This window comes from Bubalus bubalis, chromosome 11 (assembly GCF_019923935.1).
Source record: "Bubalus bubalis isolate 160015118507 breed Murrah chromosome 11, NDDB_SH_1, whole genome shotgun sequence".
NCBI lineage: Eukaryota > Metazoa > Chordata > Mammalia > Artiodactyla > Bovidae > Bubalus > Bubalus bubalis.
Window position 1 is genome coordinate 80,267,242 of NC_059167.1, and position 25,364 is coordinate 80,292,605.

The following is a 25,364-nucleotide window of genomic DNA, read 5'->3' on the forward strand; positions in this document are numbered from 1 at the left end:
TGAGAGACCACAGTGATGCCGCTGCCTGAGGGAGCCCCACAGAAACCTCAGATGTCAACATGTGGAGTCCCCCAGCTATGAACACCTTAGTAAGATTCTCGGTAAGGTCAGAAGAAGGTAAGGGGGTTAGAAAGTGAAAACCTCACTGTAAGGAAAATGCTATCTTTGGCTCAGAGCGCCTATCTTAAAGTGTCATTCATCAAAAATACCTTTATCTTCAAGTCTCTATCTTGCAGAAGATCGTTTGCCAAAATTTTTTTAAAAAACTTTAAAATAGTGATTTTATTAAAGTATGAAATTTGGCTTTAAAAAAATTCAATAATATTTGACTAACTCTGCACCTGAGTTGTCAGAGTTTTAGGTTCACTGCACAAATATTTATGCATTACTAAGTCTGGCCATCATTGTGGATCTGAAATATCTCTAAAAGGACACTTCTTGGACCCTCCCTGTGCCCTGCCTCACCTGTGCTGTGAATAACTTGGAATGATGTGCATAGAGTAACTGTTACCACAAATCTTCACCCCAAGGAGAAATGAAACCCTACAGTTTGCTCAGAACTAACCTCATCACCTGGTCACATTCCCTATATGTGATTACAAAGTTACATATGTTTAACATAGAAAATAGAATATGCAAAGAAGGAATGCTAAAAACAAAATAACTCACCAATTTTACTAGTAAAAAAAAAAACAAAACTCTTTTAGAGATTCATTCATACCTTATAGGATATTTCTAGTCTGAATTTTTACCTGAAAGTATATTGTGAAATAATTATTTCACAACATTATTTACAGGTCAACATCACACATTCTAATGGTGATATTCCAATGTGTGATTTTATCATACTTCTGGGCTAATTCTATTTTACTAGCTTTTTAGATTGTTTTACTCATTGTAGTAAACAATACTGGAATAAACACAAAGGTATTTGATGGTTTTCTTGACGATTCCCAGGAGTATAATAGGAGTTTACCATTAAATCTTTCTGATGTGGCTCCCTGCTCATTTCTGTGACCCTGGAGAATAGAGCATTTTCACTCTGCAATTACTAAACAGTCATATTTTCGTTGTTTCACAAAATTCTTTTATACGAAGGCTTTGCTTTATACTTTAGTCCCAATTAACTCCAATTAACTTCAGTTTTAGATGCCCGCACCACGGATGTGCAGAGTAGCTGTCACATAACATCCTAAAGAGTTCAGTCTCTGCACTATTGGGTGATATTAGGTGGGAATTAACCTAGTGGGTTTGCTTTCATCTGGAATTCCAAAAAGGAAGACACTCTTCCTTGTGTAAGGATTTTCTATCCCTATTGTACAAATAACAATGATCCCAATAAAGAGCAACTTTCCAGAAAAGAAAGTATAAGTGTGTGTGTGTGTGTGTGTGTGTGTGTGTGTGTGTGTTTGCGACACGCATGTGTGTGAAGGAGAGAGACAGGTGAGAGAGAGAGACAATAGACTTACATAGCCAAGTCATCAAGTAATTAACTAGTTAAAAGAGTTGAATTTTGTAAAACGTATTGGAAAGAAAGAAATTATCTAGAGATCAACTTTTAATGAAGAAAATAGATGTAAGCAGTTTCAAGGAATAAATCAAACATGTGAAAGAAGAAAAATGTATCCTAGAATTGACTCTTTGCAATCCCATGGACCGTAGCCCACCAGGCTCCTCTGTCCATGGGATTTCCCAGGCAAGAATACTGGAGTGGGTTGCCATTTCTTTCTCCAGGGAATCTTCGCGACCCAGGGATTGAACTCGCATCGCCTGCATTGGCAGTCAGATTCTTTACCACAGTAAAGTGAGAGAAGTTGTCATTGCAACCTAACGTGAGCTTCAAAATCCTCCAGACTCCAGGGGAATATTTCAAACTGTCTGAGCCAATCCTTTGAATCTCCTCTAACTTGAGGAAGATTAAAAAAACACATACCACCACAGCTTCACTTTTTTCCTCTTTTGTTTTTAATATTTTAAAAATTTATTTGGCTGTGCCAGCTCTTAGTTGCAGCACATGGGATCTAATTCTCTGTCTGGGGTCAAACACAGGTCCCTAGCATTGGGAGTTCAGCCTCTTAGCCACTGCACCACCTGTGAAGTCCCTATTTATTCTAACTCTTTAGTGAATTATCAGTTTTCTCATATATCATTATTGTGCAGAATAGGCTAAGGAAAGTTAAAAAGTGGGCTTATAAATGTTTTGCAAGTGTCTTCAAGCTTGTATTGTGGTCTCTCTCCATGTGTTCTCATGTATTGCAGGCTGTCTTCAAAGCCCAAGACAAAAGGGATGTTGCAATTAATATGCTTTTATATATCTACATCTATATCTATAATTATGTATTGTATTTTTCAGTTGCTCAGTCATGTCCAACTCTTTGTGACCCAATGGACTGCAGAACACCAGGCTTCCCTGTCCTTCACTATCTCCCAGAGCTTGCTCAAACTCATGTCCATTGACTCAGTGATGCCATCCAACCATCATCCACTGTCATCCCCTTCTCCTTCAATCTTTCCCAGCATCAGGGTCTTTTCCAATGAGTCGGTTCTTCACATCAGGTGGCCAAAGTATTGGAGCTTCAGCTTCAGCATCAATCCTTCCAATGAATATTCAGGACTGATTTCCTTCAGGATGGACTGGTTTGATCTCCTTGCAGTCCAAGGTACTCTCAAGAGTCTTCTCCAACACCACACTTCAAAAGCATCAGTCCTTCGGCACTCAGCCTTCTTTATGGTCCAACTCTCACATCCATACATGACTACTGGAAAAATCATAGCTTTGACTATATGGACCTTTGTTGGCAAAGTAATGCCTCTGTTATGACTATAACTGTGAGCTCCACAGGGTCAGGAAACGTGAATGCATTGTACATTACACAGTACATAGCACATAGTGGTTACACATTAAATATTGGTTGACTGAAGAATAATTAATTGATAAAATCAACAGATGTAGAGCTTCTACCCTTTGGATGCTGTTAGGTAATTGCAGATCTATTATTTCTTGTAGTTCATTTCTCATCACCTTAAGATTACTTCTGTTTATATGTGTCATAAGTTCCCTTTCTGTTTGAACAGATTTTCTTCATATGGTACTATTTTCAGGCTTGCAATTAAATTAAATGGTCTCCCTCCTGTTGGCATAGACAGAGCCATCTTAATCACCTGAGTGAGTCTATAGTAAGGTATATAGACTTGTTCTCTTGTAAACTTGGAAGTCCCTCTTTTCAGTGATTCTCCTAGGTTTCAGCCAATGTTAATGTACCCCTGTATTATCTCTTTTCTGCTTTCATCTCTAGACTTTTTAATTTGTGAATTTTAGCCTCAAATATTTACTTGCTGTGGCTAAAGATATGAATCCTATTAAGCTAAGGATGGTAGTGGGCAAGGAGGGAGCAGTGGTCCAGACTGAAAGAAAGTCATAGCTACCTTAGTTCCCTTTGAGTCCAATACTTTCCCTTTCCATCCTAGTTTCTAGGGTTCAAAGGAAATGACCCTTGTATAACAGGTGTTCTCCATACACTAGATATTGCCATGAGTACAACTGGATGGTGTCAAAGCATCTGTTTCTATTTACCTTTACCATTGCCATGACTTTTGCTGACTCTTTGTATATTTTTTCTTTCAAATCTAAAGACCTAGTTTAGGGATAAATACTCCTACCACTGGGAGTCCTAGCCTAAGACAAGAAAAATGCCTTGTCTGTTTTTCTAGTTTCTGTTTTCAAGGGCTGACTTATTTTGATCAAGTACAACTTTAAGCTCCTGGATTCACAACCCTTAAGAAAATTTTTAGAAAGAGTTATCCTCAATTGTCATATTTGTATTAAAAAAAATAGTTATTTAAAAGACTCTGCCCCTGGGACAGTAGAAAGAAGAATCACTACATCCTTGGAGAAATGAGCTGTTTGACCTTGGAATGCTGTCTGTGAAAACTAGGTTCATGGAAGCCTGTAATTTTCTCAAAAAGTAATAACAGAAAGGGAATTTTCATTCTTGGGACAATTTGTAAAGAGTATTCTCTTCAAGAAACACATGCTCAATTATAGGAAAGAACTTATAGACAATAAAGGAAATTCTGACTTTTAGCTCAGTTTGATGACTTAAAGATTGATAGGCATTTTTCTCAGAGAACTTTAAAGTCAAAGAAATGTGAATGCTAGAAGAGATTACAGTTATCTTCAATCATAAGACAGATGTAACCATTTTCTGAATCTATACTAGAAACCATTGCCCTATAATACATGAAAGATGATTTCAGAGACGATGAATTGAGAAGGGCTTGGCTTTTTACTACAGTTTTAACTTTACTCTTTAGGTAGAGAAATCACAGTAAGTATGAAAAGGGAAAGTCACAGGCTCAAAGAACAAATTTTTTTTCACTCCCCTATGAGAAGTCTTCAGTCCACGTTTTGGTTATGTTGCTTTTAACTTGTTACTTGATAACAGGAAATAGGTAAAGGCTGAAACAAAGATGATGACACAGCCCTTTTAAAAAATATTAAACAATATATACATTATAAAAGTTAACTCAAAATGGATCATGGGCTTAAATTTAACATATAAAACTGTGCAACTCTTAAAAAAAAACATAAGATAAAAACTTAAGGCTTGCAGCTAAGTAAATCTTAGATTTGACACTGAAAGCATGATACACTCACACACACATGCACACACCAAACTGAATCAAAATTAAAAACCTTTTCTCTGTAAAAGACCCTGTTAAAATATGAAAAGATAAGTTACAGAACTGGGGGTGAAAGTGAAAGTTGCTCAGTCGTGTCTGACTCTTTGTGACCCCTTGGACTACACAGTCTATGGAATTCTCCAGGCCAGAATACTGGAGTGGGTAGCCTTTCCCTTCTCCAGTAGATCTTCCCAACCCAGGGATTGAACCTAGGTCTCCTGCATTGCAGATGGATTCTTTACCAACTGAGCTACGAGGGAAGAAAACGGGGAATGGATTCAAACATGTGTTTCACCAAAGAGGGGATATGCAGATTGCAAATCAGCACCTGAAAGATGGCCAGCAATATCAGCCATCAGAGAAATGCAAATTAAAGCCACAGTGAAATATCACTGCACAAATCTCAGTGGGGCTAAAATAAAAAATAGTGATAACAGTAAATTCTGGCAAACATGTGGGAAAAAATCATTCACAAATTGCTGATGAAGATATAAAATGATATGGGCATTCTGGAAAATAGCTTGGCAGTTTCACATGAAACTAAACATGCAATCACATATTTGGACACTTATTCTAAATAAATAAAAGATTTTATTCACATAAAAACTTGCACCTGAATATTCATAACAGCTTTATTCACAGCAGTTGAAATGTGGAAACAACCCAGTGTCCCTCAGGGGTTACCGGCTAAGCAAACTGTGGTGCATCTATACCATGGAATACTATTCAGAAATAAGAAGACCAACAAGTTGGACACATACAGTAACTTGGATCGATCTCATGATTTTACTACTTATGCTAAGTGAAAAAAATCTCATTGGTTACTTCTATATAATTCCATTCCTAAGACACTGTTTTGTTTAGTCGATAAATAATGCCTGATTCTTTGCAATCCCATGGACTCCCACCGGGCTCCTCTCTCCAAGAGATTTCCCAGGCAAGAACACTGGAGTGGGTTGCCATTTCCTTCTGCAGAGGCTCTTCCTGACCCAAGGCTTAAATATGCATTTCCCGCCTTGTCAGGCAGATTCTTTTACCATTGAGCCACCAGGGAAGCCACTCTACCACATTACTAAACAACAAAATTGTATGGATGAAGAACAGATTAGTGATTGTCTGGAGTTAATGATTAGGGAAGGGGGTCAGTGTGGCTACAAAGGTGTGCATGGCCTAGGGAAACCTTGTTATGATGAAACAGTTGTGCATCTTGATTGTGGTGATGAACCTATACATGTGATATACATGAATACATGAATCTGTACATGTGTAAAATTGAATAGAGCTACACACACACACACACACACACACATGACTGCATGCAAAACTGGGGAAGTCTAAAAATTGAAACCTGTGGATTTTACTAATGTTAATGTCCTGGTGTAGACCTATGGAGGAGACCAGGTAAAGAGTACGCAGAGCCTCCCTGTACATTTTTGGAAACTTCCATGAATCTATAGTGATTTCAAATTAAAACTATTTTAAAAATGACATGCAATTTTCATAAAGTTCGCAGCTGTAAATCATCTCTTGAGCTTCGTTACACATCCCTCATCCAGCTCCTGGATTCATTTAGTGTCTATTCTACAAAGAGCTCCTGCATTTATCTTGCAGTTATCTTTCTCATCTTCTTTCTGAGATACACATTTAGAAGCAAAGAAAAGCTGCCTTCTAAATATGATTGTAAGAGAGCTTGCTAAGTGTGGTTAAAATGAATTAAATCAAAGGATGCTAAAATGGATATAAGTTAGTTCAGTGACTTTTAAATCACTGAGAAATTACCAAATTTTCAAATAAAAAGTCCAAGAACAACAAACTCCAAACACTGTTAGTGTAAGAACTTCTGTGCTGCTTATTCTTTCTTGTCACTGAGTGGGTAAAGGATAAGGTGACATCAAAACAGTGCAGCTTAGAGCTGATGCTCTTTTTCCATATTGAAGCTAATGGGGTTGGGGCAGAGTGTGCTGTTCAGACAAGTCTTAAGAAGCTCCTATAAATGGTGGTCAACTCCACAACATAGATACATGTTCAATGACAAAATCCGACGGGGTGTCATAGAACCAGGCACATTAGGCAATGCTAGTTTTGCTGTACTTGTCTTCTGCTACCCACTCTGCCCTGTGACTTTCTGACTTGTCTGATGTCTATATTGGAGAGCTCTTCTTTCCCTCTGTCATGGTCGCCCGTTCTGTTCTCCCAAGATCTATCAAGTTCTTGACCCTGAGTTTTAGTTATGCTTGGTCCCTGAAGCCAGGCATAAAATTATTTGAAGAAATGGATTTCTTAACTTATATTCCCAATTCTCTCTCAAAGAGGTTTCCAGTCAGATGCACAACTATTCTATCCCTCTGCTTCTCTCAGCACTCTAGTCTTTTTAAGGTCTCACCTGCTGAGATTCTTGTGTACTGTAGAGGGAAACACAATCCATTACACCAATGCCACTGCTACTGAGTCCCTTCAGTCGTGTCCGACTCTGTGCGACCCCATGGACTGTAGCCTGCCAAGCTCCTCTGTCCATGGGATTCTCCAGGCAAGAATATGGGAGTGGACTGCCATGCCCTCCTCCAGGGGACCTTCCCGACCCAGGGACTGGACCCATGTCTCTTGCATCTCTTGCACTGGCAGATGGGTTCTTTACCAGTAGTGCCACCTGGTAAGCCCCATTACACTGATGCTTGGGCTCAACTCCTATAACCCTTGGTAGCAGTTTAGCTTTAAAGTACATTCAAGGAACAATGACATGATTAAAATTGCAGGCAGAGAAGGCTTTTCTGATTACTGCGTTAGACTTCCTATGTACTGTGGCCACCAATATAAAAGATGTCCTTCCCTCATATTTGTCTTTGTAGGTGGCATAGTTGGTCCTGTGAGATGTTTGTGTTTGTGGCCACCAGGTGGCAGTGATTCCATTCCTTTCATTTTTCCAGTGCCTTAAAAGTCAAAAGCATGACAGCTGCTAGAGGATTTGCTCCTGATTGGCTGAGCCCGGAACAGAAAGGCTCTCCTGTGCATTAGAGAAGAACTAAGACACAGGAGCAGCTCCTCAGGGGAGAAGACTGGGAATCATTAAGATTGCATCAAGAGTGAGATGGCAGGATGGAGAACATGCTGGAATGTGTATTCATAGTCTTGTGGCTTCAGCTTGGATGTAAGTTGCAGGTTAAGAGATGAGACCCTATGGGCACATTTTCCCAAAGACAGGGAGGAGTTTAGACACTGCTCATCCCAGGCTTTGTGTTGGAATTTTTAAGTACTGCTGAACTGAAGGCTTTGTGTTGTTTCTGATTTTGTTTTCCTGAACAGGGTTGAGTGGTGAAGACCAAGTGGAGCAGAGTCCTCAGACCCTGAGAACCCAGGAGGGGGACAGTCTCAGTCTCAACTGCAGCTACACTGCCAGCAGTTTTAAAGGGCTACAGTGGTACAGACAAGATCCCGGAAAGGGCCCTGAACTCCTCTTCCTTCTTCACTCAGTTGGGGATGAAAAGCAGAAAGAAAGACTGAGAGCCACCTTGTTAAAGAAGGGAAGTTCTCTGCACATCGAAGCCCCCAAACCCGAAGACTCAGCCACTTACCTCTGCGCTGTGCAGACACAATGCTCCCCAGGCACCTGCAGACTGTACCCAAACCCTGAAGCTGTGGCTCTAGAATAAGGGTGTCTTTGCTGTTGTCCTTCCTCCTGAGCACCCAGAGCCTCTTCCCAAGTCTTCCCAAGTCTATACAGTCAACTAATTTGATTATTAAGGAGAAGAGAAATGTGACTTCCCACTCTTGTGACACAGCCAGATAGCAGAGATTACTGGGCATTCTGTCCAGGATCCTAGACAGTCCCCCCTGTGTGTCCATGGATCAACCTGCTCTTTTAAACAGCCCAGAGCTTCCCTTGTGTAGATTCAAAAGGGAGAGTGGTGGTATGGAGTCTTGGTTTCCAGTCTTGGGCTGGAATGTACCTTCTTCCCTGAAATAAATTTTTTGATATTCTCTTATAATAATCTGGCCACATGTGTGTAAGAGAATCTTTCCCATTTTAATACATTCTCGAAGGTCATATCTCCACCAGCTCTATTACTACATTTCTCTTCTCCTTAATAATCAAATTAGTTGACTGTATAGACTTACTGTGGAGAAGGCAATGGCACCCCACTCCAGTACGCTTGCCTGGAAAATCCCATGGACGGAGGAGCCTGGAAGGCTGAAGTCCATGGGGTCACTGAGGGTTGGACCCGACTGAGCGATTTCACTTTCACTTTTCACTTTCATGCATTGGAGAAGAAAATGGCAACCCACTCCAGTGTTCTTGCCTGGAGAATCCCAGGGACGGGGGAGCCTGGTGGGCTGCTGTCTATGGGGTCACACAGAGTCCGACATGACTGAAGTGACCTAGCAGCATAGACTTACTGTCTCCATTTCTTCAAGTCCAGTCCTCCCCTCCTTGAACCTGACTTCTGTGAGCATTACTCTGAGGGAAGCTCTCACTTAACCCAGTGGCTTTGGTGGTGATAAAGCCAATGATTATTTTTCAACCTTGTCTCATCTGAGATTCTCACTTTCTCATCCTTTTTAAAAATAAAATTTCTTTTTTTAATCAAAATAATACTCTCAATTATTTACAAAATCAAATAACACTCTTTTTTCTTCTCACTCTTCCACATAGTCTATTTTTGCCTCCCCGAGGAACCACTTTTTATTCTCAGGTGATGACACTGACATTTATCTCAACATTCAGAATGATGCTTGGCTTTCTCCTCTCTCTCTCTGTAACTGAGGTACAACACATATAATAGAGTGTACAAAACTGAAGCTTAGAACTCAATGAAATTTTACACTTGTTAATATCTACGTGCAGAGTATATATTATATCTGGTTTTCTTCACTCAAAATAATATCTTTGCAATTCATTGGTGTCACTTTGTTTATGTCTTATTTGTTCTTTTTTTAATTGATGTGTAGAGTTCCTCTATATGAATACCTAACAATTTAATTATCCATCCTCCCAGAAGTAGATATTTGGGTTGTTTGGATTGATTACAGTTTTGTGCTATTGTGAAAAAAGCTGTGTGTGAGAAAAAAAAAAAAAAAAAAAACAGATTTTTTTTCCTTCTTGTGTAGGGAAAAAACCCAGTTCTGCCCTATTATGTCTTTCTTTCCTAAGAGTCTCCTTTACTACTCGCACAAAACATTTCTGGTCAACAAATGTGTTTTTCCCACACCAAGCAATTCTCTGCAATCCCACCCGAGTATCCTATCATTCTAGTCAGTTCTGACACTTTCTACTTAAAAAAGGGATGACAGTCACAAGCCCAAGGAATCAACTGTGCTTCTGAACAAAAGACTGTAGATAGAAGATTCCCAAAACAAGATAAGACAAAACAAAACAAAACCCTGGGCTCAATTAATTCACTAGAGTGACTCACAGAACTAGGAGAAATATTTCACTTATTTTCACCTGTTTATTATCAAAGGCTATGATAAATGATACAGGTGAGTATCCAGATGGCAGAGGCGTGTAGGGTCAGGCTTGTGAGCGGAAATGTAGAGCTTCCGTGTCCTCTCCAGGGACCACTCGCCCAGCACCTCTGTGTGTTCATCAACTGAAAGCTCTTCAGTAGGTCTGGGGTCTGGGCAGCGGTCCTACGAGATGACTCCCCAGCCCACTTGGCTTTCTGCATTTTCATTTTAACTGCACCCCACAAATGATGTAGCAAGTCCTACTTAACTGGCTTAAGATCACCTATAAAATGTTGAATAGAATTCTTATTCCCAAACTCAGAGGTAAAGCATTCACTATTTTACTGTGACTATTAATTTAATGTTTTTGATAAATATTCTTTATTTATTTAAATTGATTTTTAAACGTGAAACCAACTTTCATATCTAGAGATAAGTGCTCTTAGGAATGTTGTTTTGTCCGTTTTACATAATGAAACATTGATTTGCTATTACTTTATTGAGCACTTCCCCCCATTTTCCTGAATGAGAGTAGTATTCAACTTTTTCTTTTCCATGTTAATGTCAGATTTTGGTATAAAGATTATAGTGGTTCATTAGGTAACTTGCAGTTTATTATTTCTTTTCTACCTATAGAAGAATTTGTGTAGGGTTTTTAATGATTTAGAAATAATTTTCAGAAAGTTCACTATAGCGAGGCCATGTAAGCATAGCCTTATGGGAGAAACTTAATAATCTTTAGATTATGGATTCAGTTAGTTTAACAGATAAAGGGTTCTTTATATATTTATTTTTCTCTTATGGTGGTTGATAAACTGTTTTTTTCTGCTCATGTTTTATTATTTGCTACATTTACTTTCTTTTATTTTAACTTGCTACTTTTTCTAGTTATTTGAGTTGCAACTTTGCCTATTAATTCTAAACATTACTTCTTTCCTGACAAATATTATTTAAATTCATAAATTTGTCTCTAATTACAAATATTCTTTGACTTACAATGGTGTTATGTGCCCAAAAACTGATCATATGCTGATAATATCTTTAGTCAAAAGTTCATTGAATACACCTGAACTCTGAACATCATAGCTCAGCCTGCTGTTGCTGCTGCTGCTAAGTCGCTTCAGTCGTGTCTGACTCTGTGCGACCCCATAGAGGGCAGCCCATCAGGCTCCCCCGTCCCTGGGATTCTCCAGGCAAGAACACTGGAGTGGGTTGCCATTTCCTTCTCCAATGCATAAAAGTGAAAAGTGAAAGGGAAGTCTCTCAGTCGTGTCCGACTCTTAACAACCCCATAGACTGCAGCCTACCAGGCTCTTCCATCCATGAGATTTTCCAGGCAAGAGTACTGGAGTGGGGTGCCATTGCCTTCTCCATAGCTCAGCCTAGCCTACCTTAAACATGTTCAGAACACTTATATTAGCCAACACATGGACATCACTAGATGGTCAACACCAAAATCAGATTGATTATATTCTTTGCAGCCAAAGATGGATAAGCTCTATACAGTCAACAAAAACAAGACCAGGAGCTGACTGTGGCTCAGATCATAAACTTCTTATTACCAAATTCAGACTGAAATTTAAGAAAGTAGGGAAAACCAGTAGACCATTCAGGTATGACCTAAATCAAATCCCTTATGATTATACAGTGGAAGTGAGAAATAGATTTAAGGGCCTAGATCTGATAGATAGTGTGCCTGGTGAACTATGGACTGAGGTTCATGACATTGTACAGGAGACAGGGATCAAGACCATCCCCATGGAAAAGAAATGCAAAAAAGCAAAATGGCTGTCTGAGGAGGCATTAAAAATAGCTGTGAAAAGAAGAGAAGTGAAAAGCAAAGGAGAAAAGGAAAGATATAAGCATCTGAATGTAGAGTGCCAAAGAATAGCAAGAAGAGATAAGAAAGCCTTCCTCAGCAATCAATGCAAAGAAATAGAGGAAAACAACAGAATGGGAAAGACTAGAGATCTCTTCAAGAAAATTAGAGATACCAAGGGAACATTTCATGCAAAGAAGGGCTCAATAAAGGACAGAAATGGTATGGACCTCACAGAAGCAGAAGATATTAAGAAGAGGTGGCAAGAATACACAGAAGAAATGTACAAAAAAGATCTTCACAACCCAGATAAGCACGATGGTGTGGTCACTGACCTAGAGCCAGACATCCTGGAATGTGAAATCAAGTGGGCCTTAGGAACCATCACTACAAACAAAGCTGTGGAGGTGATGGAATTCCAGTTGAGCTATTTCAAATCCTGAAAGATGATGCTGTGAAAGTGCTGCACTCAATATGCCAGCAAATTTGGAAAACTCAGCAGTGGCCACAGGACTGGAAAAGGTCAGTTTTCATTCCAATTCCTAAGAAAGGCAATCCCAAAGAATGGTCAAACTACCACACAATTGCACTCATCTCACACCTTATTAAAGTAATGCTCAAAATTCTCCAAGCCAGGCTTCAGCAATACGTGAACTGTGAACTTCCTGATGTTCAAGCCGGTTTTAGAAAAGGCAGAGGAACCAGAGATCAAATTGTCAACATCCACTGGATCATGGAAAAAACAAGAGAGTTCCAGAAGAGCATCTATTTCTGCTTTATTGACTATGCCAAAGCCTTTGACTGTGTGGATCACAATAAACTGTGGAAAATTCTGAAAGAGATGGGAATACCAGACCACCTGACCTACCTCTTGAGAAATTTGTATCCAGGTCAGAAAGCATCACTTAGAACTACACATGGAACAACAGACTGGTTCCAAATAAGAAAAAGAGTATGTCAAGGCTGTATATTGTAACCCTGATTATTTAATTTATAGGCAGAGTACATCATGAGAAATGCTGGGCTGGAAGAAGCACAAGCTGGAATCAAGATTGGAAGGAGAAATATCAGTAACCTCAGATATGCAGATGACACCACTCTTATGGCAGAATGTGAAGAGGAACTAAAAAAACCTCTTGATGAAAGTGAAAGAGGAGAGTGAAAAAGTTGGCTTAAAGCTCAGCATTCAGAAAACAAAGATCATACATCTGGTCCCATCACTTCATGGGAAATAGATGGGGAAACAGTGGAAACAGTGTCAGACTTTATTTTTTGGGGCTCCAAAATCACTGCAGATGGTGACTGCAGCCATGAAATTAAAAGACACTTACTCCTTGGAAGGAAAGTTATGACCAACCTAGATAGCATATTGAAAAGCAGAGTCATTACTTTGCCAACAGAAGTCCATCTAGTCAAGGCTATGGTTTTTCCAGTAGTCATGTATGGATGTGAGAGTTGGACTGTGAAGAAGCCTGAGCACCGAAGAATTGATGCTTTTGAAGTGTGGTGTTGGAGAAGACTCTTGAGAGTCCCTTGGACTGCAAGGAGATCCAACCAGTCCATTCTGAAGGAGATCAGCCCTGGGATTTCTTTGGAAGGAATGATGCTAAAACTGAAACTCCAGTACTTTGGCCACTTCACGCGAAGAGCTGACTCATTGGAAAAGACTCTGATGCTGGGAGGGATTGGGGGCAGGAGGAGAAGGAGATAACAGAGGATGAGATGGCTGGATGGTATCACTGACTCGATGGACCTGAGTCTGAATGAACTCCGGGAGTTGGTGATGGACAAGGAAGCCTGGCGTGCTGCGATTCATGGGGTTGCAAAGAATCGAACACGACTGAGCGACTGAACTGAACTGAACTGGGCAAAGTTATCTAATAGAAGGCCTATCTTATAATTTGATGCTGACTACCACGTATAATTTATTTTGCACTGTACTGAAGATGAAAATCTAAGTGGCTGTCTAGGTTCAGAATGGTTGTGTGTTGGTTGTTTACCTTTGCGATAGAGTCACTGATTGGGAGCTGCAACTCGCTGCTGATGTTCAGCATTAAAAGACAGCATCATACTAGCCCATGAAAAGATCAAAATTCAAAATTAGAAGTTCAGTTTCTACTTAATCCATATTATTTTTGTACTATTGTAAAGTTGGAAAGCCATAAGTCAGGGACTTTCTGTACTGCTTTTGCTGCATCTTACATGTTTTGATATGTCATATATTCATTATTATTCAACTAAAATATTTCCATTTGAAGTAGGGATTTAATATCCTATGGTGATATTGTCAGGGACCTAAAAATTGCCAAATCCTGCCCTGCTCACCACTGGGAAGATTCCTGAAGATGCTGTATATATTAGCTTAATACAAACAGAAAGTGAAGAAGGACTTTTAGCTGATCCCTGGACCTAATTTCCTCCTGGACCTAATATCACTGGTCCTCTGATTACCTCTAGGAAAGGTGGGTTTGAGGTTCATGCCTAAGTAGAGTTTCTTACTTCCTTCTGAATCCAGAATGGCAAGCTCAGAATTCCTATAAGGATGAGGTGGAAAGATAGGACACACCTCAAATTGGCCAAGAGTTGATTAACTTTTCAGGCATCTGGGCTGAAAGAGAAAGAAGAAGCATCCATCCCAGGGCACTAAATTAGCCCTCTATAGAAAAACATTATCACAGGTAGGCAAAGACTTCAAAATGCAGGAGCTATAAGCAGAATAAGTGGACTCTGGAGTCCTATATTTTAAGTTAGACTGAGAACTGATCTCCTGGGCTTCTCTGGTGGCTCAGACGGTAAAGAATCCGCCTGCAGTGCAGGAGACACGGGTTCAATCCCTGGGTCAAGAAGATTCCCCTGAAGAACGGATTGGCTACTCACTCTAGTATGCTTGCTTGGAGAATTCCATGGACAGAGGATCCTGACAGGATGCCAGCCATGGGGTCACAAAGAGTTGGACATGAATGAGCGACTAGCATTTTCACTTTTTTTTCAATCTCCTACTCATAAATGGACTCTGAATGATAGAATCAGCCCTCCTCACTCCTCCTTTGTGGGTAGAAGAAGAGGGGAGGTTTACAAAGAAGGGAAGAAGAAGTGGAAGCTTCTTGATTCAAAGAGAGAGATACCAGGGTCCAGCCCTGGTTGGATCCAGGGATTCCCTTGGGAGGACGGAGTCGGTGAAAGGATAGATAAAAAGAGAAAGAGATAAGGAAAGAATTTTGCAGTTAAGAAAATAGAAGAGAGAAAAGAGGCTGATATTCCTTGGTTTATGCAGAAAGCCAATAAAGCCCCAGCACAGGACTTGCTCTGTTCACGTAGGCCGCAGGCGCCCTCTCGAATCGCGGAAGGTGCCCCACCTTAGGCACTTTCTTGAGTGGGTCTTAGAAGCCCAGGCAGGAAAGTGAACACAGAGAGCCCCTGCGCTCCAGGGGAATCAGCCTGAAAAGGAAAAGGAAAGAGAAAGAACGACACATGGAGATCAAGCCTGATGAGCAAGGCCCGCACTTTATTTTCCAAAGTAGTTTTTATACCTTAAGTTGTGCATAGAGGATAATGGGGGAAGGGGTAGAGTCATGCAAGGTCAGCAGTCCTTGATCCTTATTGAAGCCAGGCTTTCTTTCTGTAAACTTATCATATGCAAAAGTTTTAGGTGATTTACATCATCTTCTGGCCAGGAGGCCTGTTAGCATTTTATTACCCTTTCTTCAGAAAACTTATTTTTCTCTAAAGGTGATTATTCTAAAGTCAAGTGCCACCCTCCAAAAGCATTAGATAAAGTTGCATTCCTATAGGGCAAAAGTGTGGTGGCCTATAACAAGAAGAATTAACTCAAGGGTCCAAGGTTACAAACATTAAAGCTACTACTTACATTTCTATACACCAACTATATTAATCGATACACTCCCAGGGACACAGTAGGTAAGGGATATGGAAACTTGGCACCAAGCATTAGCTCAACAAAGAAATCCTCTACTAGTTCTATTCTAACAATTTTAACTCTCTGAGAATCTCTGCATTGTTAGAATATCTTAAGCTTTCTGTGCCTCTCGTGGTTGGGAGGCTGTGAATCTGAACAAACCTGTCAGGCAAGCTAGAAAGTCATCAGAGGGGTTTGAATTGAAACACTCCTAATATGTCCAGGAGACTTATTAACTAGAGTTTTAAGTTGATTTTCTTACAGAGAAAAGTGGTCAGGGATAGCCCCCCGTTAATGTCAGAAGAGTTGGTGAAAGTTGTGAAATAGTAAAACAGACAGATTTTGGTTTTGGGGTAGATGCTCAGGCAGGTCCAGGGGGGCCCCTTGAGCCCTGACTCGCCTTTGCATATCAGGCCTCTCCACATGACCTTTGTCATGGGTGGAAACGCCCGTGCTAGCTCCTAGCAGAAAGACAAGGTATTCTTATCCATACTATCTGGTTTTGTTCAGTTTTAATATTTTGGATTTATAGCTTTATAGTCTGCCCAATGTCTTCAGTGGAATAGGTCAGAGAATTATCATGAGATTCTTATTTCTACCTGATGTCTTTTTGTCATTTTCATCTTCAACATCAGAGTGTTTATTATCATTTATTGAACCACTACCATATGCCAAGTCCATTACTCAGCACTTTAGATACTCTTTTTATAATCTAAAATGCACAAAGTAATATTAATCTATCCTCAGGTAAGGAAACTTAGCCTTCAGTTCCGTTCAGTCACTCAGTCGTGTCCGACTCTTTGCAACCCCATGAAATGCAGCAGGCCAGGCCTCCCTGTCCATCACCAACTCCCAGAGTTCACTCAAACTCAGGTCCATCGAGTCAGTGATGCCATCCAGCCATCTCATCCTCTGTCATCCCCTTCTCCTCCTGCACCCAATCCCTCCCAGCATCAGAGTCTTTTCCAATGAGTCAACTCTTCGCGTGAAGTGGCCAAAGTACTGGAGTTTCAGCCTTAGCATCATTCCTTCCAAAGAAATCCCAGGGCTGATCTCCTTCAGAATGGACTCGTTGGATCTCCTTGCAGTCCAAGGGACTCTCAAGAGTCTTCTCCAACACCACACTTCAAAAGCATCAATTCTTCGGCACTCAGCCTTCTTCACAGTCCAACTCTCACATTCATACATGACCACAGGAAAAACCATAGCCTTGACTAGACGGACCTTTGTTGGCAAAGTAATGTCTCTGCTTTTGAATATGCTATCTGGGTTGGTCATAACTTTCCTTCCAAGGAGTAAGCGTCTTTTAATTTCATGGCTGCAGTCACCATCTGTAGTGATTTTGGAGCCCAAAAAATAAAGTCTGACACTGTCTCCACTGTTTCCCCATCTATTTCCCATGAACTGATGGGACTAGATGCCATGATCTTCGTTTTCTGAATGTTGAGCTTTAAGCCAACTTTTTCACTCTCCACTTTCACTTTCATCAAGAGGCTTTTGAGTTCCTCTTCACTTTCTGCCATAAGAGTGGTGTCATCTGCATATCTGAGGTTATTGATATTTCTCCCGGCAAACTTGATCCCAGCTTGTGTTTCTTCCAGCCCAGCGTTTCTCATGATGTACTCTGCATAGAAGTTAAATAAGCAGGGTGACAATATACAGCCTTGACATACTCCTTTTCCTATTTGGAACCAGCCTGTTGTTCCATGTCCAGTTTTAACTGTTGCTTCCTGACCTGCATACAGATTTCTCAAGAGGCAGATCAGGTGGTCTGGTATTCCCATGTCTTTCAGAATTTTCCACAGTTTATTGTGATCCACACAGTCAAAGGCTTTGGCATAGGCAATAAAGCAGAAATAGATGTTGTCCTGAAACTCTCTTGCTTTTTCCATGATCCAGCGGATGTTGGCAATTTGATCTCTGGTTCCTCTGCCTTTTCTAAAACCAGCTTGAACATCAGGAAGTTCACAGTTCACATATTACTGAAGCCTGGCTTGGAGAATTTTGAGCATTACTTTACTAGCGTGTGAGATGAATGCAATTGTGTGGTAGTTTGAGCATTCTTTGGCATTGCCTTTCTTTGGGATTGGAATGAAAACTGACCTTTTCTAGTCCTGTGGCCACTGCTGAGTTTTCCAAATTTGCTGGCATATTGAGTGCAGCACTTTCACAGCATCATCTTTCAGGATTTGGAATAGCTTAACTGGAATTCCATCACCTCCACTAGCTTTGTTCGTAGTGATGCTTTCTAAGGCCCACTTGACTTCACATTCCAGGATGTCTGGCTCTAGGTCAGTGATCACACCATCGTGATTATCTGGGTTGTGAAGATCTTTTTTGTACAATTCTTCTGTGTATTCTTGCCATCTCTTCTTAATATCTTCTGCTTCTGTTAGGTCCATACCATTTCTGTCCTTTATCGAGCTCATCTTTGCATGAACTGTTCCTTTGTGTGTCTTATTGCATAGCTGTTTTTATATGGTGTTGGGAGGCACAGTGCAAAATAGCCTTGAAGGAAAAGGTCCTTGGGAAAATGGTGAAGGGCCAGAAATACCCAGGCGTTGTGTACTGATAGCTGAAAAACATTTTCTGCCTTTGGCTATGCTCTGCGCCAAGATTTAATAATTAAGCATTAAAGACGTTGCTTGAGAAAAATGGGTCATGGGATTAACACATGGGTCGTTAAGAACACTCTGGTCCTTGAAATATCTTTTACTGATTATATCTTAACCTTGTACGTGCTCTGCTTGCCATATTCTCTAAGCTCTTTGTTTTGCTCCTATAAAAGGCTTGACTGCAGAAATAAAGTTGTCAGACAGTCCTTGCAGAGACTGTCCGAGTGTTGTTCTTTCAGGTTCGCCATTTCCAAGTCCCAGGGAGAAAATTCCCACAGGTGGCGCCCGAACAGGGACTTGATAAGAAGACTGAACAAAGCAGCGAGCCCTGCAGAAAGAGGTAAGCAGGATGGGACAACATAGCAGTAAGATTCCTTTCTTTCTATGATGCATCACTTTTTGAAACAAAATGGTGTTAATGTTTCAAGAGATCAGTTGAATGACTGCTATCATATTTTGCTGGAACATAATCCGTGGTTCCCAGAGGAGGGGACGCTTGATCTAGACATATGGGAAAGGGTTAAGAATAATGTTTTGCGAGCATATCGGCAAGGAGTCCGTATTCCCCCTCAATGGTGGGTTACATGGTCACTCATACGGGCTGTCATAGAACAAATTGAAGGGCATAATGTTGATTTGGAAGTAGAGACTGTTCGGTCCTTACATGAATATGAGCTTGATGAACAAGATATGCAAGGTGCTTTGACATGTAAGAATGTTATGCTCAATCAGACACAATCCCTGGAAAAACAGCTTGGAGACGTATGCATAAAGGATGTGGTGAAACTTCACTTAGAGTGGAGGTCACTTCATTCAACGGACAGCCCAAATCTGAGGTTTATCCTTCTGCTCCGCCTGTAACAGTAGCTGCTAACTTCGCTCATACTAACCGTTTCACTCCTCCTTGGGAGATGCCTGCTTGCACTTTCACTTTCCCGATACAGTTTAGTCAACCTGCCCAAGGCCAGAATACTTGGGCTAGTCTAGATTTTGGTATGTTGTCTAGCTTTAAGAAAGCATGCACTCTGTATGGACCTACTCCTTATTGTGTAGAATTCCTCAGAGGATGGGCTGATCATTGGATGCCATATGATTTTTTCCAAGTAGCGAAGATGGTTCTAAATCCTCAACAATTACTTCAGTGGCAAATGTGGGTTGGCGATGAAGCCCGACAGATGATGATTGACCAACAATCTCGTGGAGCCTTTTTAGTGGGGGCCATTGAGTTAACACCGCTGCCTCTCGTCTGGGAATCTGATGCCCCAGTATGGACGCCTCAGTGGCCCCTGACTAAAGAAAAGTTGGCAGCTCTCACACAATTAGTAAATGAGCAACTACAGAAGAATAATATAGAACCTTCATTTTCCCCATGGAACTTTCCCTTTTTTGTAATGAAAAAGAAATCAGGAAAATGGCGAATGTTGATAGATTTAAGAAATGTTAATAATACTATGATTCCTATGGGGCCATTACAACCTGGATTGCCCTCTCCTTCCATGGTGCCAAAAGGCTGATCTGTAATTATTATTGATTTACAAGACTGCTTTTTTACTATACCTTTGCATCCTAAAGATAGAAAACATTTTGCTTTTTCAGTTCCTTCTATAAATCACATGACTCATATTAAAAGATTTCAATGGAAGGTTTTACCTCAGGGAATGATGAGCTCTCCTACCATTTGCCAATATCTCATATCTGTTTTATTACAACCCATTAGAGATAAATATCCTACTGCTTTCATAATTCATTATATGGATGACATACTCCTCTCCATGGAATCTGAACCTTGTTTACAACAGTTATATGAAGAAGTCACTATCACTCTTCAAAATCATGGCCTGCTTGTTGTGCCAGATAAAATTCAATTGAAAGCTCCCTTTAATTACTTAGGACATGTTATGGAAGAGTCTAAGATAAAACCTCAAAAAACTCAAACCTCTGTGCATTCTCTACGCATGTTAAATGACTTTCAAAAATTGATAGCAGATATTAACTGGCTTCGGCCATCTATTGGCATTCCCACCTATGCATTACAAAATTTATTTAAAACTTTAGAGGGATCTCCTGACCCTGATAGTCCTAGACAGATAACAAAGGAAGCAAAAGAAGAATTAAAATTTGTTGAAAAACGCATTCAACAATCTTTCTCAACTAGATTGGATCATACCCAACCAGTCTATTTATATATATTTCCCACCAAACATTCACCTACTGCAATTATAGCTCAAAACAACCCGATAGAATGGGTATATCTGCATGCCAAACAGTCAAAAAAAATCGTATCATATATCGAGAAAATAGGGCAACTAATTGTATTAGGAAGGAGCCATGTACGAACCTTAACTGGATTTGATCCATATGCAATACATGTTCCCTTAACAAAAAAGAAATTACAAAATGCCTTACAGTATAACATGACCATGCAAATAGAGTTAAGTGATTTTCAGAATGTTATCTCATTCCATTTGCCAAAAGGAAGATTATGGGACTTCCTGCAATTTACTAAATTTATAGTAACTAATATCATTGCCTCCCAGCCTATTTCAAATGCACCTACCTATTTTATTGATGGCAACAAGAAAGGCATAGCTGGGATTGTCGGCCCTGATATCAAAGAGAAATTACCTACTACCTATTCTTCAGTACAAAGAGTTAAATTATATGCTTTATATGCTCTTTTGTCTCTTCAACCATTATCCTTCAATGTATATACTGATTCCAAATACCTTGCCTCCCTTTTCCCTGATTTTGTTACTGCCTTTTTATACAACCTAGATGAAGAATTATATACTCTCTTTTCAAAGACTCAAGCCTTAATTCGATCACGTATGGAACATTTCTTCATTGCACATATACATGCTCATTCAGGTTTACCTGGCCCCCTGGCTACAGGAAATGATGCTGTCGATAGGATCATAGCTCCTGTATTTACGTCCACTATTGACAAACACACTAATCTTCATACCAATGCTAAAAGATTGCACTCTAAATACCATATTCCCCTCACTGAAGCAAGACATATCATTAAATCCTGTGACGTCTGTGCTCCTCTGCATTTACGTACCACAGTTTCAGGAGTTAACCCTCGTGGGCAACAGCCTAACTCCCTTTGGCAATCTGATTTCACTCATTGCTCCTTAGAAAAGTTTTCTTTGCTTTTTGTCTCAGTTGATACATTTTCAGGCTTTATATGGGCAGTGCCTGTCTCTTCAGAATCCAGCAAACACGCCATTTCCGCACTGTTACTTACCTTCCCTGTTATGGGAATACCTTCGGTCTTAAAAACAGGTAGTGGGCCTACATTTACCTCTCACTCGTTTCGTTCCTTTCTACTGGAATGGAATATAACACACATTACGGGGATGCCCTATAATCCCCAGGGTCAAGCAATTATCAAAAGAGCCCATTGTACTCTTAAAACTCATGTATTAAAACAGAAAGGGGGAATATGGAAGAGGAGACACACTTCTTATCCTATGAACCCTCAACTGTTATTATCTTTAACTCTTTATTCCTTAAATTTTTTAAATTTACTAAAAGATAGTTCTGATACTCGGGCAGACAGACATTTTGCAGAAGGAGATAGTAAGAAACTATGAGAAGTCAACACACCAATATGGTATAAGCAGTTTAATCAATGGTTTCCAGGAATCTTATGACTCCTAGGCAAAAGTTACAGTCTTGTCATTGCAGATGGAGAGGAAATCCGGGTTCCACTTTGCCATGTCCATTACCGAGAAGGACCCCAAGACCGGACTCCCCCGGCAGGTGACGCAGCTGTCACGAAGAGTCTCATCAATGACCATAGAGGAGCCGAAGAGAAAACATCAACGTCTAAACCCCTACCCAACATGGGCTCAGGTGAAAAACATGACTCATCAGGCTGAACAAACACTGAAAGTTACTAAAACTCCCATGACTCCAGATAAGCTGTTTCTGGCAATGCTAGCTGTTCTCTCTTGTTCCTCTGGGGTAAGTGCGGAATATGTTTACTGGGCATACATACCTAATCCACCCTTGTTATCCATAGTGGATTGGGTCGATAAGGCCCCTATGGTACTCACCAATGACAGCCTGCACTTCCCAGCTCCATGGTCAACACAAAGACCAGTTCATGAAGAAGATGAAGGAAGAAAAATAAATATTTCTATTGGATTCAAAACCTTACCCATATGTTTCGGATCTCACCCTTTACGCATGACTATATTCCCACAATGGTGGGCTTACTCAGCACACAATGGTTCTGCCTATCGTATAGGAATGTTTGCAACTGCATCCTTTCTGCTAAATGACTCTGAGAGGCATTATCCTGGACAAATAGTTAACTACACTAATTCACTCTTCCGGCCTGAAGAAGCATATAATTTAACCAATATGTGACATTGTATCATGGAGAAGGAAGCAGTCAATTCAACCTCTATACTTGTCAGATTGTCGGGAACAATTTGGGAAAATCTCTATCATTCAGCAAAATCAATCTATATTTAAATTCATTGATTGGGGGCCCCATTGGTTGTTTGTGAACTGCTCTGAGGAACAGGAAAAGAACCATAACTGTTCCTGGTATAATAGGTCCAACGTGTGGGGATTTCATAAGACCAATGCTAGCTTTTGGGCTTATAAAGACATACTGTTAAATTGGTATAATGGGGGATTGTCTCCACCTCGACCCAGAATCATAGTCCCTACCATAGGACCTGAGCAATGGCATATGTGGAAGATTCCTGCTGCATTGGAGCGCTTTGCCAGTGTGTATGGGACTACAAAATCCTTAAAACCTCAAAATTACACCTTTTTATACGCTAGTACAAGTCATATCCAATCTTGTGTGCACCTCCCATACATGTTTATTGTAAGTAACTTTGATATAGATCTTTCTGCTAAGATTGTTAACTGTACAGCATGTGCCTTGTATATGTGTTTAAACTATACTATTCCATATCATAATGCCAACATTGCAGTAGTCAAGCAGAGATCTAAATTGTGGCTTCCTGTTAGCCTAACAGAACCATGGACCGACTCTGTATTCCTTTCAGTTCTGTTCAAAAATGGCTTAAAGAGGTCAAAGCGCATAATAGGATGGATTATTGCTGGCATTCTTAGTCTAATATCTATTGTTACAGTAGGAACCCTATCTGGTGTGGCACTACACAATTCTATAAATAATCATGATTTTATTACTGCATGGCACAAAGATTCCCATGATCTCTGGACTTGATAAGCTCAAATAGATCAGCAATTGCAAACATGAATCAATGAATTACAAACAGTGGTAATTAATTTAGGAGATCAAGTACAGCAACATACTTTTCAAATACATATACGTTGTCACTGAAATTTTACTTCTTTCTGTCTGACTAACATGCCCTATAATAACACTGAGTATCCTTGGGATAAAGTTAAAGCACATTTGCAGGATCTCACGGATAACTCAAGTTTTGACATCAATGTTTTAAAACAACAAATTGCTAATTTTCAAGTAAAAATACCTAAGGAATTATATAGCACCCAGTTTTATGATACTTTAACCAAAACATTTTCCTCTCTGGATCCTAGAACTTGGTTTTCAGGAGGCAACCTCTTTATGTATGTATTAATTGCTCTGCTTTTTCTGTCATTATTTGTAGGATATAGATGTCTCTACTCAAGACTCTGTACCTCCCACAGCAGAGTCCAACTAGCAGCTGCTGTGCTTAAAGTAAAAACAAAAGGAGGATATGTTGGGAGGCACAGTGCAAAATAGCCTTGAAGGAGAAGGTCCTTGGGAAAATGGCGAAGGGCCAGAAATACCCAGGCATTGTGTACTGATAGCTGAAAAACATTTCCTGCCTTTGGCTATGCTCCACGCCAAGATTTAACGATTAAACATTAAAGACGTTGCTTGAGAAAAATGGGTCATGGGATAAACACATGGGTCGTTAAGAATGCACTGGTCCTTGAAATATCTTTTACTGATTATATCTTAACCTTGTACATGCTCTGCTTGCTGTATGTGCTAAGCTCTTTGTTCCTTGCTCCTATAAAAGGCTTGACTGCAGAAATAAAGTTGTCAGTCCTTGCAGAGACTGTCCAAGTGTTGTTCTTTCAGGTTCACTGTTTCCAAGTCCCAGGGAGAAAATTCCCACATATGGTTGCTCCAGTTATTGCATTATACATAACACAGTCTATTGGTAATATTATTTTACCTATTTGAATGAAGTATATAAATATTGCCTCTCTTTACACCTATTTATTCTCCCCATTCATAAAATAATTTTCTTTAGTACCTCTTCCATGTGTGTTTAGAGCCTCATTAGACAGTGTTATAATTATTTCCAGATATATAATTATATTATTATATAACATATATATTTTCACCAAATATAATTGAAGTCTTGTATTTATCTGTATTTTTGCTTATTGTATTCTTTATTCCTTCTTGTTGTTTCAAGACTCCTTCCTTTATAATTTTAATTCTATTTATAGAGCTTCCTTTAGACATTATTAGGATAGGTCTTCTGGGTGACCACTTTCTTAGTTTTCCTTCATTTGAGAATGTCTCAATTTTGTTTTTACTAGTGAAGGCTTCTGGATTAATGGCTCTTCTCTTTCTGCAGTTGAAATATTTTGGATTATTTCCTTCTGGCTCATAGTTAAATCTGGAAACTAAAAAAATTGTAACTGTGATTTTATGTTTCATTCTAAAAATTTTTTGTATTCAACACTTAAAAGTTGAAGGATAGCTGATTGACAATGTTATGCTAATTTCTTCTGTAGAGCAAAGTTACTCAGTTATGCATATATAGACTTTCTTTTTTATTTTATTTTCCATTATGGTTTACCCCTGGATATTGAATATAGTTCCCTGTGCTATCCAGTAACAGAGAATTTTTAAATCACAATTCTGTGC

The 25,364-nt window shown here is 39.8% G+C and overlaps 1 protein-coding gene and 1 gene segment (V, D, J or C); both read left to right on the plus strand.

Moving 5' to 3' along the window:
* The window catches only part of LOC102415345, a gene marked incomplete in the record, with an annotated part of 786,957 nt that overhangs the window by 364,699 nt on the left and 396,894 nt on the right, over positions 1 to 25,364 (plus strand).
* On the plus strand, positions 18,608 to 24,692 carry LOC112587962 (endogenous retrovirus group K member 25 Env polyprotein-like). Its single transcript, XM_025296507.3, has 2 exons — positions 18,608 to 18,815; positions 22,169 to 24,692. Exon 2 carries the CDS (start codon positions 22,169 to 22,171, stop codon positions 22,853 to 22,855), a length of 687 nt encoding a protein of 228 aa, XP_025152292.1. The 5' UTR covers positions 18,608 to 18,815; the 3' UTR covers positions 22,856 to 24,692.

Bases quoted from the DNA above. Each gene is read 5' to 3' on its own strand.
- LOC112587962 (XM_025296507.3), top strand. From the start codon at position 22,169: ATGGAGAGGAAATCCGGGTTCCACTTTGCCATGTCCATTACCGAGAAG.